The sequence below is a fragment of the Gavia stellata genome, chromosome 1 (assembly GCF_030936135.1).
Source record: "Gavia stellata isolate bGavSte3 chromosome 1, bGavSte3.hap2, whole genome shotgun sequence".
NCBI classification, from domain to species: domain Eukaryota; kingdom Metazoa; phylum Chordata; class Aves; order Gaviiformes; family Gaviidae; genus Gavia; species Gavia stellata.
In genome coordinates this window covers 15,663,035-15,678,450 of record NC_082594.1, presented here as the reverse complement: position 1 = coordinate 15,678,450, position 15,416 = coordinate 15,663,035, and the positions used below count along the sequence as shown (strand labels likewise).

Below are 15,416 nucleotides of genomic sequence, written 5' to 3'. Positions count from 1 at the left end.
CAAAAGAGCCTTTAGAAACATTTCAAAACCAGAAAAAGTATGTTAATCAAAGCTGTTTAAAACTACATACTGGGTTTGAAGTATTTACATTTTTAACATCAAAATTAAAGGGAAGATATGTACATGTAATAAAGTTGGACAAAAGTCTGCATTTAAAAGAATTACAGCAAGACAATCTACAGTTAAAGAATCTTATGTACTGCAATGAATGTATACCAAAGCATTAAAACAATTATGGTGCCAGCTAATACACAGCATTAAACAGTGTTGCAGAAATTATGGAAGAATGGATGAAACCAAACATCAGTGTTGCTGAATTCACACTAAAAACATTTAAAGACAGACCAGTCCAGATTCTTACACCTCTCCCCTAACCTCCCCGACAGCAAAGCAAGACTTCTTCAAAATTAGCATCTCCAGTATTATTTTGAAAGGGACCCCAGCCCAGGAGGTACTGCTTGGAGATGCAGGGTAAAAACAGACAGATAACTAGAATGTATTTGTATCTTCCTTTGCACAGTTGTCCTCACTAAATTTAGTGATGAGTACTACTGATGGAAACATCCTGTATCTGCTAACAAATCAGCCTCAATCACATAATTAACAAATAAAAGTACATGTTTTGGCCCTTTTCAGCTAGCCAAAACTTTGATTCAATGCTGCGGCTGCAATTCTACTAGAAATATAACGTACTGTTAACTCCATGCAGTCTAAATTCCATACTCAGTGAACTGATTTCCCAAGTTGGCAGGTGATTATAGCCAGAGACCCAGCGGTTTCTTTCACAGACTTAGAGGGGGACTTTTATTAAATTACAACTCAGATGTACAACACGAAAGATGTATACAAATGCCAAACATACAGCGTCTGTATGAATGAAAATTTGCTAGTGACTAACGTTTCCCCCACTTAATACAAGCCTTGCTCTAAACTCTAGCCAACCATTACACAGGTTAAGTCACTATGAGTCACAAGTTACACAGCCCGCACAAGTTCTTTTTAATGTATACACTTTACTACTTTCATACATATGGGGTGCTCTCTTTTTAGAAGACATAACACATGTGTAGCTAAAGCCACATATGAAGTGATAAAAGCCAGTTATATGCACGCAACATGCAAACACTGGCATCCTAAAACTTCAAGAAATGGTATTTTCACCTCACACTACAGAGCATAAGACACCAAAGTACTGTTAAAAACATCTTACTGCTGGCAAGTCTGAAAATTGAGAGGTCCACACTTGGGCATTAAGATATGATTGAAGATGACTGACTTAGAGCCAGACAAACTGACACCACCCCTGCAGGATCTGATACATTTATCCTGGCAGTATTCTTCCACTATTTGACGTGAAATCCTTGAGAAACAACTATAAACACTTTCACTCTGCAGGTATCTACTATGCAAGTCTAGGGATAACAAAGCTGAAAAGCGTAAAGAGTCAACCAGGAAGAAAACAGGAGTCCCTAGACTAGCATCTTACAAAAGAAAGCCCAAGACTTCAGAAGGGGCTGGAAGATCCTACTGTTTAATTGCACAATCACTATAAAGTTCCAAATACAGAAAAGTAGCTTTTACATTTTAACCCCTAGCATAAAGGCTATATTGCTATATAGCTACCCTCTGCCTCATCTCTAAGGTCATGAGGACCATTCCTGACCAGGATTTCCATCCTTTAAAAAAAAAAAAAAATCAAGACAGAAGGAAGTACCAGATGCTGTTAGGGATTTTGGGGGGTTTTGTTTGTTTCTAAATAAGGATAAAAATCTGAACCCCCTACTTTACCAGAGGGAATCACCAAGCAGCATAGAAGCTCACTTCCTTGTTCAAAAATGAATGAAAGACACATAGAATTAAGTTTTATTGTACTTTTGTGGGCGAACAACCCCAAACTTTTGTCAGGAAAAGACAGCATTCTAGTCACTACAGTCTACAGAGAAAAGCCAACAATGGGAACAGAGTAAACAAGCACTCATTTGAGAAGCAGAGATATTTTTAATTCAGTCTCCATATAAACTATTATTAATACATGTTACACAAGTATTTAGACATGAACAAAACTTAAAAAAAGTCCTGCTGTTCCTGCAACAGTTAGCCTCTTTTCTCTTCAAGTCCACAAGAAAGTCAAAACAGAACCGAAACAGTAGCTGAAGTTAATTATTAATAAACAGCAATCTTAATGTATTTCCTCACATTCACATGGAGGAAACTCATAAGAGTTATACCAAGCTCCATTTTAGGAACTCAACCAGAAAGTCTTTTATTCAGAGTGACACAAGGGCATACTTAGAAAGGAAAGCTACAAAAACCTCACCTTAGTATTGAGTTAGTTTTATGAACAGAAATAGTCTTTGGCAAGGAAGACCTAGTATACTTGTAATGATGATACTGTTTACTATTACACAATGGTGTTAGGTAGTTGATTAATCATCTCCTGTACCACAATTTTCCATTCTTAAGACACTACTGGCTTAAGCTTCAGCAGTTGGAGGATGACAGAAAAAAGACATTTTGCAAGTTTCCCTCTTTACGAAAGAAATGTACGAACTGTACCCTTTATTGTCCCCCTGCAAATAGGGCATTTTCTAAGGGACGGTGCACATTCTTTGCATACCACTAAGTGACCACATGGAATAAAAACAATAGAAACTTCTTTGTCCATGCAAACTTTACATGTTCTTTCCTCTTGCAGTCTTCTTAATTGTTCTTCCATAGGTAAACCTGGAAAAAATGATTTAACTTTTTAAGCCCCCTGCATACATGTGCATTCTAATTAGAATAAAGCCATGTTCCTTTTCACCCTATATTTCCCTATATGTATTCACCAAATATAGATGGCAATGAGAAAATAAGTACATTTTCCAGAGCTCAGAAAGTGGCATGCAAGGAACTAGTCTGTACTTTCCACTTCTGTGAGACAACAAACATCTCAGGGGTTGGAGGTCAACTGTAGTTCTTGAGACCAGCCAATGTTTACTTTTTAGCAAATGCTGTACCTTTCTTGCTTGGATATTAGGAGCACAGCCTGACTGATGAAAGTGAGCTACATTCAGACTTGTGTACTTTTTTGCAGTCTATTAACATATTAAACTACATGACTAAGAACCAGAGCAAACTCAATCCCATGTCTGACAAGCTTTTATCTACCCAGCTGTTGGTCAAGCTAGGTCTTAGGACACCTATAACCCACTCTGGAAAAGTAGAGATGATGATACCTGCTGTGAAACGCTAGCCTACTATTCACTGTCCAGTCTTTACCAAATGCCTGAGTGACAGCTTGAACCAGGATCAAGTCCAGCACATGCTCAAATTGTTGAGCTCCAGAAAGCTCTACTTCCTTAGGTGCAAAAGCATGTGTAAGGCACAGGATATAGCTTATAGCAGATAGACTTGCAAGCAAGTCTGCACGTGCACTTAACTTTTTCAGGTAAGTCCACCTTACCAAAGCAGAAATAGGGAGAGGGTAATGCATAAAACCTATTTCTTAACCAAAGTAATTTTCTTTTTTATGACGTTAGCTATTTGTCCCACAATACCCTTTCAAGTAAGAAGGTAGAGTTTAAGGTACCTGAAATATCTTCTGTGGGAACATACTTCATGTTCTTCTCCACTAAAATAAGAGGAAAAAAAATCCTAGTTATTTGACTAATCTATATTCAAACAGCATCTGAATTTTTTTTAATCTTTAGGTTGCTATGACAGCACTGGTTAGACTTCTATAAACTTTTATCCTTTTAAAAAAAAAGACAGACATACCAAATAAATCTTTGTACAGTACAGGGTCACAATCTCGTAGACAGTTTCTGAATATGCTGGCTGCTTCATTTCCTTTCACTAGAACTGTATCTATCAGTTCCCTTGCTTGCAATGGTGTCTGAGTCTTTTGCTTAATAACATCATGTTCAAGTTCTGTTATCACTTTAGCTGATAGTAAGCTCCCAAGGATTGGAAGTACACATGTTAAACGTTGGAATAAAGCCATTCGGTTCTTCCTGATTAAGGACAAATCATCTGGAATGCAAAGGGGATGAGATGTTTGTTAGGAATACCCTACTCCAAATCACATTTCTGCTTAACAATAATTGATACATTCTTTAACTCTACTTGAAATGTTCGCTTACTACAGAGTGTTCTTTATGTGAATACCACTAAAACTTACTGAGGTCTTTACTAACAGACTTAATAAAACCACATAAAAGCAGCTTCTGAGGTGAAGCCTTTTTACCAATGAAACCTCCCGCTCCCATCTCTAGGTTAAATAATCTGAGGGGACATTGTCTAACTTCACACTAGCAAGACTTAACATTTCTCTGCAGAATTGCAGAGAAAAAACAATGCCTCTGTATAACACCAACGCTAACTCACCGACAGCCAACAGGTTAACTTTAGTCAGTGGCAGTCAAAATCATGTCTGAGATGTAGACAGAATCAAGTTTTTCTAAGAGGTGTCCAACAGAATTACGTGCAAGAAAACCAGAAGTACAGCACAACCAGACTCAGACGATTTAAAAATATCTCCCATCACAAACAACAACAAAAAAATAATTTCAAATAAGATTTAATGGCTGAATCCATCTATGCTTTTTGATAGCCTACTTCTTTCCTACTTGCATGTTCTTAATTCAATTTATAATTGAGAAGTTTCGTTACTGCTTCACAGACTCAAAAACAGTAGGATTTTTTAGGTTTCAAAACTTCTATGGTATTAAAACAATAGGAAATGTTAAAGACACATCAAATAAACACTGTTAAATAGCTGACCTACGTGGTTGAGTCAGACACAGAAAAGCAGACTTTTGGCCATCTTACAGAATCTAAATTTGTAAAGGTTTATTGCCTCTTCAAGGACATGGATATGGTGAGTCACCAATTCAAGTAGCTTAAAGAGCAGGCAAATTTGGGAGTTAAAAAAAATAATCAGTAGAGTGTGCCAAGTAAAGTATTTTGGTTCCATTTATTTAATTAACAGCAATATAAAGGCACACAAATTAAAAAATATGGCTTTGTTCCTGTGGAGAGAATCATGTGATTCTGCACCACTGGCACCTGTATGAACCATCCTCCTGAAAGGGAATGACAATTCCTAGACTGCTACCTGACAGACACCCTGACAATGCTTTTACAGAAGGTGATCCTAACAGCAATTAAACTAAATCACTTAGTGAATAAAAACAGTTATAAAAACTATACATAATACCAACCACTTCTGCTTTCACTGTTATTCATGTCTTATGCATACCTGATGCCACTTCTTCAAACTGTCTCTCTTTCTCTTCTTCCCTCTTCTCATCTTCAGCAGTGAGCAGATCAGACACAAGATCATTAACAGTCTTGTAGTTTTCTCCAGTGGCCAAGATTTTACTTTGCACTGTTTGCTTTATTAGCCTTCTACTGAATCCCATCTCCAAGGCAGCTTTAACCACAGGCGTGTTCATCATGATTGCATCTTCTGAATGACTCTCTCCAGGTTCAAAGTGAATAACTAATCAAAGAGGAAAATCACCGTATATAATATAAAGAATAAAATACCTGTGTAACCCAGAAGTTGGACACATCGACATTACCTACTCACATGCATATACACATGAATAACTAGCATTAAAGAGTTTCAATGGTTAAACAGACTTTTTTCAGTAGTTAAGTTTTAAAAATGAAAGCCAGTTACTTAGATTCAATTGGATTGAATCCATGATAAACTTCAATCCCTGTCAGGCCTTCACTAAAGTCTAGGATAATCCAGAGAAACCACACAGAATTCCATTGTGTCTTAGCAGCTTTTTTTATACTTAGTCATTTCTAACTTCAGCCTTGAAAAATGTCAGAGGGGGGCGGAAACAGAGTCAGAGTTTATAGTACAAACAATTGCTCTATTCCAGCTCTTCATCAGTATTTTCCATTCAACATACTAAGCACCAGACACATGGTATTCTGACTCATTGTCCTCAACCAGCAAGGACTATGATAGCATAACCCACTCACCCTCTGGCAGGAGTTTATTTCCACCATAACTAGAGCTGAGCTCAGAAAGACTTCATTTTATCAGCTTGTCCTACCCTCTCTCCTTGACCACTGCTGCTCAACTCAGCACATTTACCTAGCTATGTGCCTAAAAATGGAGTTGCGTAACTGCATAGTCATGACACACTCTAGCAACTGTTCCACCAAGTTCAATACCACAGGTCAATTTAACAAATGCCAAATTGACTTGTTTTGTTTAACCCAACCATGAAACTAAAAACCACAAATACAGCAGATGCCAAGCATTCAAAACCAAAAATCTTAACATAGCTGCTAGTATGAAAATACAGAAAACAGAAGACAAGATCTCTTAAAGGTGTTTCCTTGAAGTTTGTCCATGTAACATGGAAGCTACCTAACTTTTATCATTAGTTAGAAAATCCTTTAATATTGTTGTTTCCAGTAAAACCTAAGAATTGTTAAGCAAGTTAATGACTGGCTATCCAAAGCTAAGTTTGCAAAATGCTGAGGAAGTTTAAAAACATGCTTTAATATACATACTTGGGGGATCAATGTTTTCATCTACAGGCGTATCAGAGGTTGACAAGAGCTGTAGAACACAGTAGAACTACATTAGTATCAAAGTATTGCTTTTTCCCCCCTACATGCCTTTCTAACACATTCTCCCCTCATCAGCCATGCTAAGCTTTTTATCTGAATGGTACCCGTTAAGTATTTTACGTGCACTTACACAAATCTGCAAATTTGTGCAAGTATATAATCAATATATGTTAGTGCTGACCACTTCCATGAAGAAAAGTTTGGCTTACTCTTGCCGGAAGAGTTAGGGATAGAAATAATTCAGGCTGTCCATGACTGATCTGAAATAACAATTACTGATCCGCATTATTCACTGAAACTTACATAATCAGAACTTCCCTCTCCTGACATAAAGGAGCTCACTGGCTCGTAAGACTTTCCATAAGTAATCTGTACAGGTTAAACTCTACTAGTCCAAGTCCATTAGCCATGGTTCAGCACTGGTTTCATTTTTGTGCTCATGAAGAACATTTATCGTGTTAGAAACCTAGTAGAAATATATGCAGAAAAGAGGCAGAAGGATGGACTGAACTCCCAAAAAGAACACAGCACTCTTCAACAAGGGAAAAACAGTTACAGAACAGTGAAGTTTACCTGTTCAAGAAGATGGGGGAACCTGGCCTGAATTTGACTTACAAACTCTCCTCCTTTTACACGAAGCAGATACTCGCACCTGAAACATTGACAAAAGGGTATTAAATTATACTTTTTACTTGCCAAGGGAAAAAAATACAGAAGAATGAAAACAGTTTACAATAACACAGCATAACTTAAATACATGCTTCTCTTCCTTGAGAAGGGAAAGAGTTCTCTGAATTGGAAGCTTGATGTAGCCTAGTGTCTGCTGACACTTCGATAAAGATTTTCCATGATGTTCAGCAGTCAGCAGGCTTACGTACATAAATGCAGCAGCTTTACATTCTGCTACCACTTCTGATCAAAATGGCATGTCATGAGAAATGATACCATGTCAGCATCACTGCAAAGTGCAGTGATAAACTGTTTCTATCTCACATCTCGCCATTCTTGTCTCCTACTCAAATCATTCAAAAGGCGTTAACAAAATTTAACACCACTATCAAAGCCAGATCTGCTTCACTAATGCAGAGTTATATCTCAAGTACATTTACTGACAGGCATAACACAGAAGGAAACAAAGGTGCCATTTAACTCTACGTACATTGTGTAGTCCAACAGTAGCTGGTAAATTGCCCATGAAAGACTAGTTGGAGATCTACAACTTGAAAACTTATTATTAGCTTTCCTGAAATTATGTGTAGCTCCTTCTGTCATTAATGTAGGTGGAGATTTCCACAGGCACAGATAGCAATTAAGTATGCAACTGCCATTTATTTAGGGGGGGGGACATTAAAAAGTTATTTCTGTCATTTTTCCAATAAAGACACATTAAACAGCTGCTGAAATCTTCTTCACAAGCCTTTCCGCACCTAAGAAACTAAACCACATGAGCTGAAAAACTAGCACAAGAGCATTCAGAACTAGACCAAAGTCTACTTCATTTCTCAGCAGCTTTTGCTCTCCTCAGTCTGCTTTCTGACTGCTTCTCTTAGGTAAGTATGCTCATTAACAATTCAGCCTCACTTGCTAATAAGTGATTTGGGGATGCACACAGCTTTTAATTATGAAGTAGAAAGCATTAAGTATCATGCTTAATGAAGAAATGTTTTAATTAAGGCCACCTTAACACTTCAGAGCTTTTAAATAGTGGTATATGTAATACATCCAAATGAAAGAGTGAATTTGTACATCATATGGTGAAGTTAAACAAAACTATTAAGTGCAGTACGTATCTGCCAAAATTAGAAGTATTTAAGGATGTGAACAAATTATGGTAAAGATTTTGCAAGTTACCTTGGAAACCACTTTGCATGCTCAATCCATGGATCATCTCCAGATTCCCAGCACCTTAACCCACCATCACAGCAAAAACACTTAACATCATCATTGCGGCCTTCAAAAAAAAAAGGCAAAGTATCTAGCAAACATTCACAAAATTTGCTTTAAAGTAAATGCTGACATAGCAGTATGAATAAAACCAGAGATGTCAGTTTTTCTTACCTACATAGTAAAAGCCAGCATCCGCAAGCTGTTCAGGCTGAACTGAAATTCTAGTTGGCCAATTTACGAATGTTTTAACACGTGCTTCATGGGTTTGCATGCTTACATTTGAAACATTGAAACTTGGCTGGTCTCTGGTAAGGTTTTCCACAAAAGGGCAGCTTGGAAAGTGTCTCCGATGCTCTGACATAGCATTATCTTTTGGTTCCCAGTTACTCAGCTGACCACCACAGGTGAAACAAGCAACTCTGTCTGCTGTCCCCAAGTAATAAAGTCCAGCCTTTGCCAGATCAGTGGGCGAGAGAAACGTCAGTGGCCATGAATGAAAAGTGCATAGTCTAGCATCTTCTGTACTCATAGAAGGATTGTGAAGTTTAGGTCTCAAGAATGAAAGGTCTTCAACTGCCCTAGTAGTTACTGGATCTTGAGGAAAACTGGAAAAAGAGCCACTGAAATATCCAACTTGTTCTAAACTTGGAGACAGCGTTATGGAATGTAGAGATGGTGAGAGGTTGTTTGCGACCAGAGGCGAAAAGGCAGAATGAGAAGACAGTCCGAGGTTGTTAACTGAAAGCATGTTTTGAACAAAACTGCAGCTAGGATACAGCTGTTTATGTTTTTCCATAGCATTATCTCCTGGTTGCCAGTTGTCCAATGTTAAGCCACAACTGAAGCACTTAACTTTATCTTGCACACCAGTGTAATAAAACCCAGCCCGTGCAAGACTCCGTTCCGACACTGGCACGTTAACAGGGAAAGTAGAAAACGTTGACATTCTGTAGAGTTCACAGGATAAATCATACTTCAGTTCACCACACAAAGCACTCTGCTTCATGATGCTAGCCAAGAAGGGGCTATTTTCCATTATGTTCATAATGGACTATTTTTGGAAGAATGGGACAAGTCTTCCTCTGGGAGGTAGTTGTGTGCATTAAAGGCAATTCGGAATAACTCCTGCCTGTACAAAAGTAAGAACCTGAAAATGAAATACTTTAATGTGCAACTTTGAATGCGTATGTGACTAGAATTAACCTCATAACTAACAACCTTTAAACATTTGGGAAGTTCTTGTACTTCAGTTTACACAGCTGCTTTCACTACAAAAGCTGCCCCCATCCCATTTTGACAATTGGAGAAAGCATGTCAAAAAGGACTTTCCCTTGAATTATATAGGCATCACATGCTTTCTTTGTACTGTATATCTGGGAGAGCAGTATCAATTTGTCAGGCTAGTGGAGGTGGGATCCAGAGGGAAAAAACCTCAAATGGTTTTTGTCAATAAAGAAACTAAAATGGGGGGCAACTAAACCAACATATGTTCTGGTTAAAGATAAGTGATTTAAGAACTATTTCACCCTAGACAGCTGATAAATATGCAGCTTATACACATGTAAAGATTTAAGTTTGTAAACCTCATTAGCAGGCTGAAAATAATGATTTATCAAGCTCAAAAGGCATACAAAAAAAGAGCCCCTGAACTGACATTACTGAATTGATCTGGTATATTTGCTATTACTAGACTTACACAAAACCCCTCAACTTCCGCATATTGTTTAATAATTGTAAAGACTAAAGAAGTTAGCTTATACTCAACTTCACATATATCAAATATTCAGCTATGAGATAAACAAATCCTATACACTGTCTCTGACAAGGATGAACTGTCTTAATTAACAAGCCTGGAACAACCCCAGGCTCTTCTGTCTACAACATTATCAGCATAGACTGAACAGAGCATTTCAATTTTAACCTGGTGCCTTAGTTACAAGTATAGAGTTATTAAATTTAACATAAATGAATTGCCTTGTGTTGGGACATTCTAATGTTTTATACTGTGGAATTAAATTTTTTCTGTATGCCATGTTTATGGCATACAGAAGCAAACGGAATCCTCAGATTAAAAAACAAATTTGAAGCCTTAGTTTCTTTATTTGTGCACAGAACTACCTCCCAGAGTTCAGACTAAAGTCCCTTCTAAGGTGCCTACGCCTCCATATTGATACTGACTGTTTGCAAGAAGAAACTGGAAATATCTATAGTTTCAATCATTTAATTCTTTTGGGCGGAACAAAACCTGTAAGGAAGAAAGAAAGGAGCGTTTCAAAATATACAAAATGAGGTGCATGTAATGTCTATACAAACAGAAACTACACAAACTGAAACACTAAAATCTCAACATAAGCTTTTTTGTAATGTTAGCTAGAAAGTTTCAGGGCATCAACTTTATACACTGTCATATGGAGTGGATTTTACACACTTAATTTCCCTGTTACTGACACATATGCAAAACTGTTTAATCCACAAGCAGAACTTTTTTGGCAGATGGATGAATCAGGCTGCTTGATCACAAGCTGTATAACTAAAAGTAAGATCTTGTACTAAAGAAGTTGCATCCACTTAAATTGGTTTAAGCCTGCAGATTCTCAAACAATGAAGATCCAGTTTTACTACACTGACTTAAATTAAGAGTACTGGAATTTCTTATTTAGGTAAATCCAGCAATACTTAAAACACAGGACATCAGCAAAACTGAACTTCACCAAAAACTTCAGGTAAGAGCAAAGACAAAGTTCAAAAGTTTTTAAATGTCTAATTTTATATTTATTCATATATACATATATATGTGTATATATATATATGTCTGTTTTACAGTATCAGTTCCTAAAAAGTTCTTCCAGGAAAGACTCAAAACAAATATACTTGTCATGATGACACAGTCCTAGAAAAATCACCTACTGGAAAACAGCAGAGCACTTCCTACTCATCTCAATAGCTCTTAGTAGATTTGTTCTTAATATGGTCACGCTACTACTACTACTAGCTTCTTAATCACTGAGGACATGAGTTAGAAATGCCTTACACCAATCGACTCCTTTAACACAGGTGGTGGGACTAAGCTATCAACATACATGAACGATGCTAGTCCAAGAAGTTAAGCCAGTTTCCATGCTGGAGAAAGTCAAATACCTCAGAGTAATTGCTAGAAATATCAGCAAACTGAGACCCTGACAATCCTAAAACATTTAGGATCACTTAAACCTGAGATCCTGCAAGTCATTTTCTGCCAAACACTCTTCTAATATTATCCTCCACTATAGCCCTGAGTATCCTTCATTTCCAGAGCCACCCAACTGCTCTGAATCTCAGGGGTTTTCTTCTTCCACTATCCCGCAGCAACACTAAAAAGTTATTTAAGTCCACAGTAGTAGTATTTAAAGTATAGCAACCTCAAAACTCAATTTAATACTCTTCTGCTCTTGTGTTATAAAAGCAGGCAAAACAAGCTTCCCGTCTAAGCACCCTTTGCTAAGATCACCGATCTTGAGCACCGAGATCTACCTGGCTGGTTTGTGCCCGGTCGCACACCCTCAGCGACAGCCCCATGCCCCCCCCCACCCCCGCCAGCCCCCCGCGGTCCCTCTCCGGCACGGCAGGGCCTCGCTCGCCGCTCCTCCACCCTCACGCTACTGCCGCGACCGCGGGTTGCTGGGAGCCGCCCCGGGCCTCCCGCAGGGCCCAAACCCCACTCCCTGAGCGGCCACCCATCAGGGCTGCCACGCTCCCCTCCAGCGCCGGAGACCACGGCCTGGGCCAGGGCAAGCCCCTCAGCCCGCCCGGGTCTCCCCTGCCGCCGGCAGAGCCCAAGGACGGCGGGCCGGCGCCGCGAGGGCGGTGACAGGCGCAGCCGCCCCTGACACGACGCGCCCCCACCCGCCGCCCCCTCAGCCGGGCGCGGAGACCTGACGCGGCCCACGCAGCAGCGCCCTGTCGGAAGGGCCCCACCAGGCGCGGCCAGCCGGCCCGCACCCCCCCCGCACCCCCTCAATACTCACGGCCTCCGGTCGGGCCCCCCGAAGCGGGCGAGCCCGGTGCGCACCCCAGCCTATATACGGTGCCTGGCAAGGGGGTGGGGGGGAGAGGTGCCCCCGGCCGGCACCGCCCCTGCCCAGGAAACTCCAGTGGAGGCGCGGCGCCGGGAAAGCCCCGGCGGCCGCTGGGCGCATGCGCGGCCTGACGGGGAAGGCGGGCGGAGCTTCACCGCCCTCCGTTCCTCCCGCTGGGCCGAGGGGAGCAGATGAGGTACGGGCCTGTCTCTCCGCCCCTCCTCCAGAGCGAGCGCCTTCGTGTGGCGGCCGCCGGCGGGAGGAGCGTTTCCCTGGGCTGTCCGTGCCCCTCAGCCCCGGGGGCTCCGGCCAGCCGGCTCCTCCGCTCGGCCTCGCCGCCCCCTCGCTCGTTCAAGTAGCTGCACTGAGGGGGGGAGGGAGGCCCCGGCCCCGCCGGCGTCAGCAGGGACGTTAGGTACTTTCCTCCCAGCCGGGGAAACCCCCCAAGCGAGCGTGCTTCCCCGGCGGTCCGGCCCGGCCCGGCGCGGCCCAGGGCGGAGATTTCCAGCCCCGCGGGCGCGGCGCTGTGCGGGGCTGGCGGGTGGCCCGGGCGGCCTGTGCTTCCCGCCGCCGGCAAGGGGAACGGCTGGAGCGGCAGCGCCTGTGGCAGCGGCCCAAGCCCACGGCCTTGCCTACGGGACCTCGCACTAGAACGGAGGGAAGCAAGCACGCCTGCTGCAGAGAGGGCCTTTTTGGGTGCCTCGGATAGCAGCTTGGCTCTCAGTAGCACTGCTGTCCCCACAGCAATCGGCTACAGATGCAGCCTGCTCGTACAGTTTTGCTGTCCTGAGGAGGTGGCGAGGACAGGACTTGCTGCAAACCCCGCATTTTTACCTTTTCTCCTAGACACCGGCATAAAACACAGTTGCTTGGCCGCGTTTCCTAATATAGGCAGCTCTGCGGACTGCAAGAGGGGAAACAACATGACCGATGAAAGACTTCAGTCATTGAAAGTCACAGGGGAAGAACAGGAGGAAGACAAAATAGAATATAAATTTCCACTGGAGTGGGTTAAGGCAGTATCTCTGTACGTAGAAATCTGAAAAACTTCCACAGCAGGTACCAGAACACTGACCGAAGTTCAAAATCTCCCAGCACAGTCATGGTCTGGCATTTCCTATAAAAAAACAGCAGATACAAAATTAAAAAAAAAAAAGTTTTGTGATGACAGAAGGGTAGTAGGGTGTTTACACAACTGAGAACTGAAGAGTAAAAATAAAGGAAGTGTAACTGAACAGAGCATTATGACACTAGCGGGTAATTTTCTGTAACAGAGTTCCAGTAAGATGAATTTGCAAGAGACTCATTCATATCTTTTCTAAAACTGTTTCAAATTTCCTGTCATATGTGATGACATTTATCATATATAACAATACTATCTGTCAAATTTCAAACATCTAGCTGTGGTGACAGCTACTACTTCAACACCATTTAACTTTGCATAATTATAGACATGGAAACATTTGCTGTTTCAGCAGTTGCACAAAAAAACCTCCTTTTTAAAGTTTTAAATGGCTATCAAATCACTGATGTGTCATTTTAAGGAAGCTGCTGACATGTAGAAGGCAAGGTTACAGGTTCAAAAATTGAGTCAGCTCTCCAAATACCATATCTGAAAAGTGATGGAGTGTGGGATTTGGAGTTTTGCAGGACATAGGAAACTGTTTAATGTCACATAAGGAACCAAGCTCTGTATATGTACATGTGTGTGGCTTCAGTTGCAGCTGCTGAAAGATTTACTTTCACAGAGCAAGCTGGGGATGCTCCCAGTTTGGGGACCTCAAGCAGGACTCCCCAAATGAAGTTACATTGAATCTATTGTAACAGATTCTTGACTTTTTACCCTACATTCTCCCGAGGCTAATTAATCCAGCGTTCCTCCTTAACTCTGCAGCCTGCATCCCTCCCTCCCTTGTGCCACTCCATCCCCAGTCAGGTATCTGCCCTTTGCCCCTCTGTACCCTTCCACCTCCTTCCAATCTGGCAATATAAATAAGCTGCTCTTTCCTCCCCTCCCAGGCCTCAAGGCAAGCAGTTTCAGGCTCTCCCTTTCTGCTTGGCAAGCCTCATGTCACAAGGGGCGGAGGGGGGGCAGGGAACAGGCTAAAATGCTTGTAGTAGCAGAAAAAGAGGTGTAGCTGCCCTGAGCTGCCAGGCTTGCTCTGCTTGCTTTGTCTCTTCAAGTATAGCAGCAGCACCCCCAGTTCTCCATTCCTAGCAATTCCTTTGCTTTTCAGAGAAAGAGATAAGAGGGAACTTTCCCCACCTACTTAGCTGCAATGATGGATAGTCCTTTCCCCAAAGGACGTGAAGTAAGAACATAACTAGAGGTTTCTTCTTAGGACTGAAATTCCTGAGGAACAGTGCATTATCATCAGCATCCTGAGTATGGCTTCAATCTGGGGCCAAGGTAGCTCTCCAGAGGCAGAGAGAGAGAGGAGAGCAGTGGTGCTAAGTCCTACCCAAGCTAAATCCAGACTTTGGCTTTGGTTCTTAGGCTGTGGCACACCACAGTGGGACCGATCCTTATTCCAGCCTTTTCACCTGCTGCAGCAAGCTTCCAAGATCACAATTTTGACCTAAAAAACAGTAGGATTTATAAACTAAAACAAGGCACTCCACAGACTCTTGGCTCTGGAGAGAGGGGAAGAAGGCTGCATTCAGATAAAGTTGTCCTCAATTAAGGGAAACTGCCACCTTAAGGAGTCCTATCTAATCATAGAGGTCAAAGTGCTAATAAAAGTGTGGCTGCCACCTTACCAATGTTTAGGAAAATAAACCTAATGGCAGTGTTGACTGAAACAGCAAAGGTGACACAGCAAATTTCTGGAGGTGGAACACAGTGACCCTACAGCATGAGTGCATTATCAATGCCAACATCAAGTAGCACAG

At 41.5% G+C, this 15,416-nt stretch overlaps 1 protein-coding gene across 2 annotated transcripts; it reads right to left on the bottom strand.

The window, feature by feature from the left end:
- Positions 1 to 1,912: 1,912 nt before the first annotated feature.
- BIRC2 (baculoviral IAP repeat containing 2) lies at positions 1,913 to 12,559 on the bottom strand. 2 transcript variants are annotated; one of them, XM_059836267.1, is made up of 9 exons: positions 12,474 to 12,559; positions 8,641 to 10,714; positions 8,434 to 8,533; positions 7,156 to 7,234; positions 6,523 to 6,571; positions 5,243 to 5,485; positions 3,760 to 4,014; positions 3,572 to 3,613; positions 1,913 to 2,724 (listed from the first exon to the last, which is right to left on the bottom strand). In XM_059836267.1, the coding sequence occupies exons 2-9, from the start codon at positions 9,512 to 9,514 to the stop codon at positions 2,531 to 2,533; spliced, it is 1,836 nt and encodes a 611-aa protein (XP_059692250.1). In that variant the 5' UTR covers positions 9,515 to 10,714; positions 12,474 to 12,559; the 3' UTR covers positions 1,913 to 2,530. The 2 variants fall into 2 exon arrangements, with proteins under 2 accessions (XP_059692250.1, XP_059692257.1); XM_059836274.1 differs by lacking the exon at positions 12,474 to 12,559 and adding an exon at positions 11,980 to 11,993.
- Between the last annotated feature and the right edge of the window lie 2,857 nt (positions 12,560 to 15,416).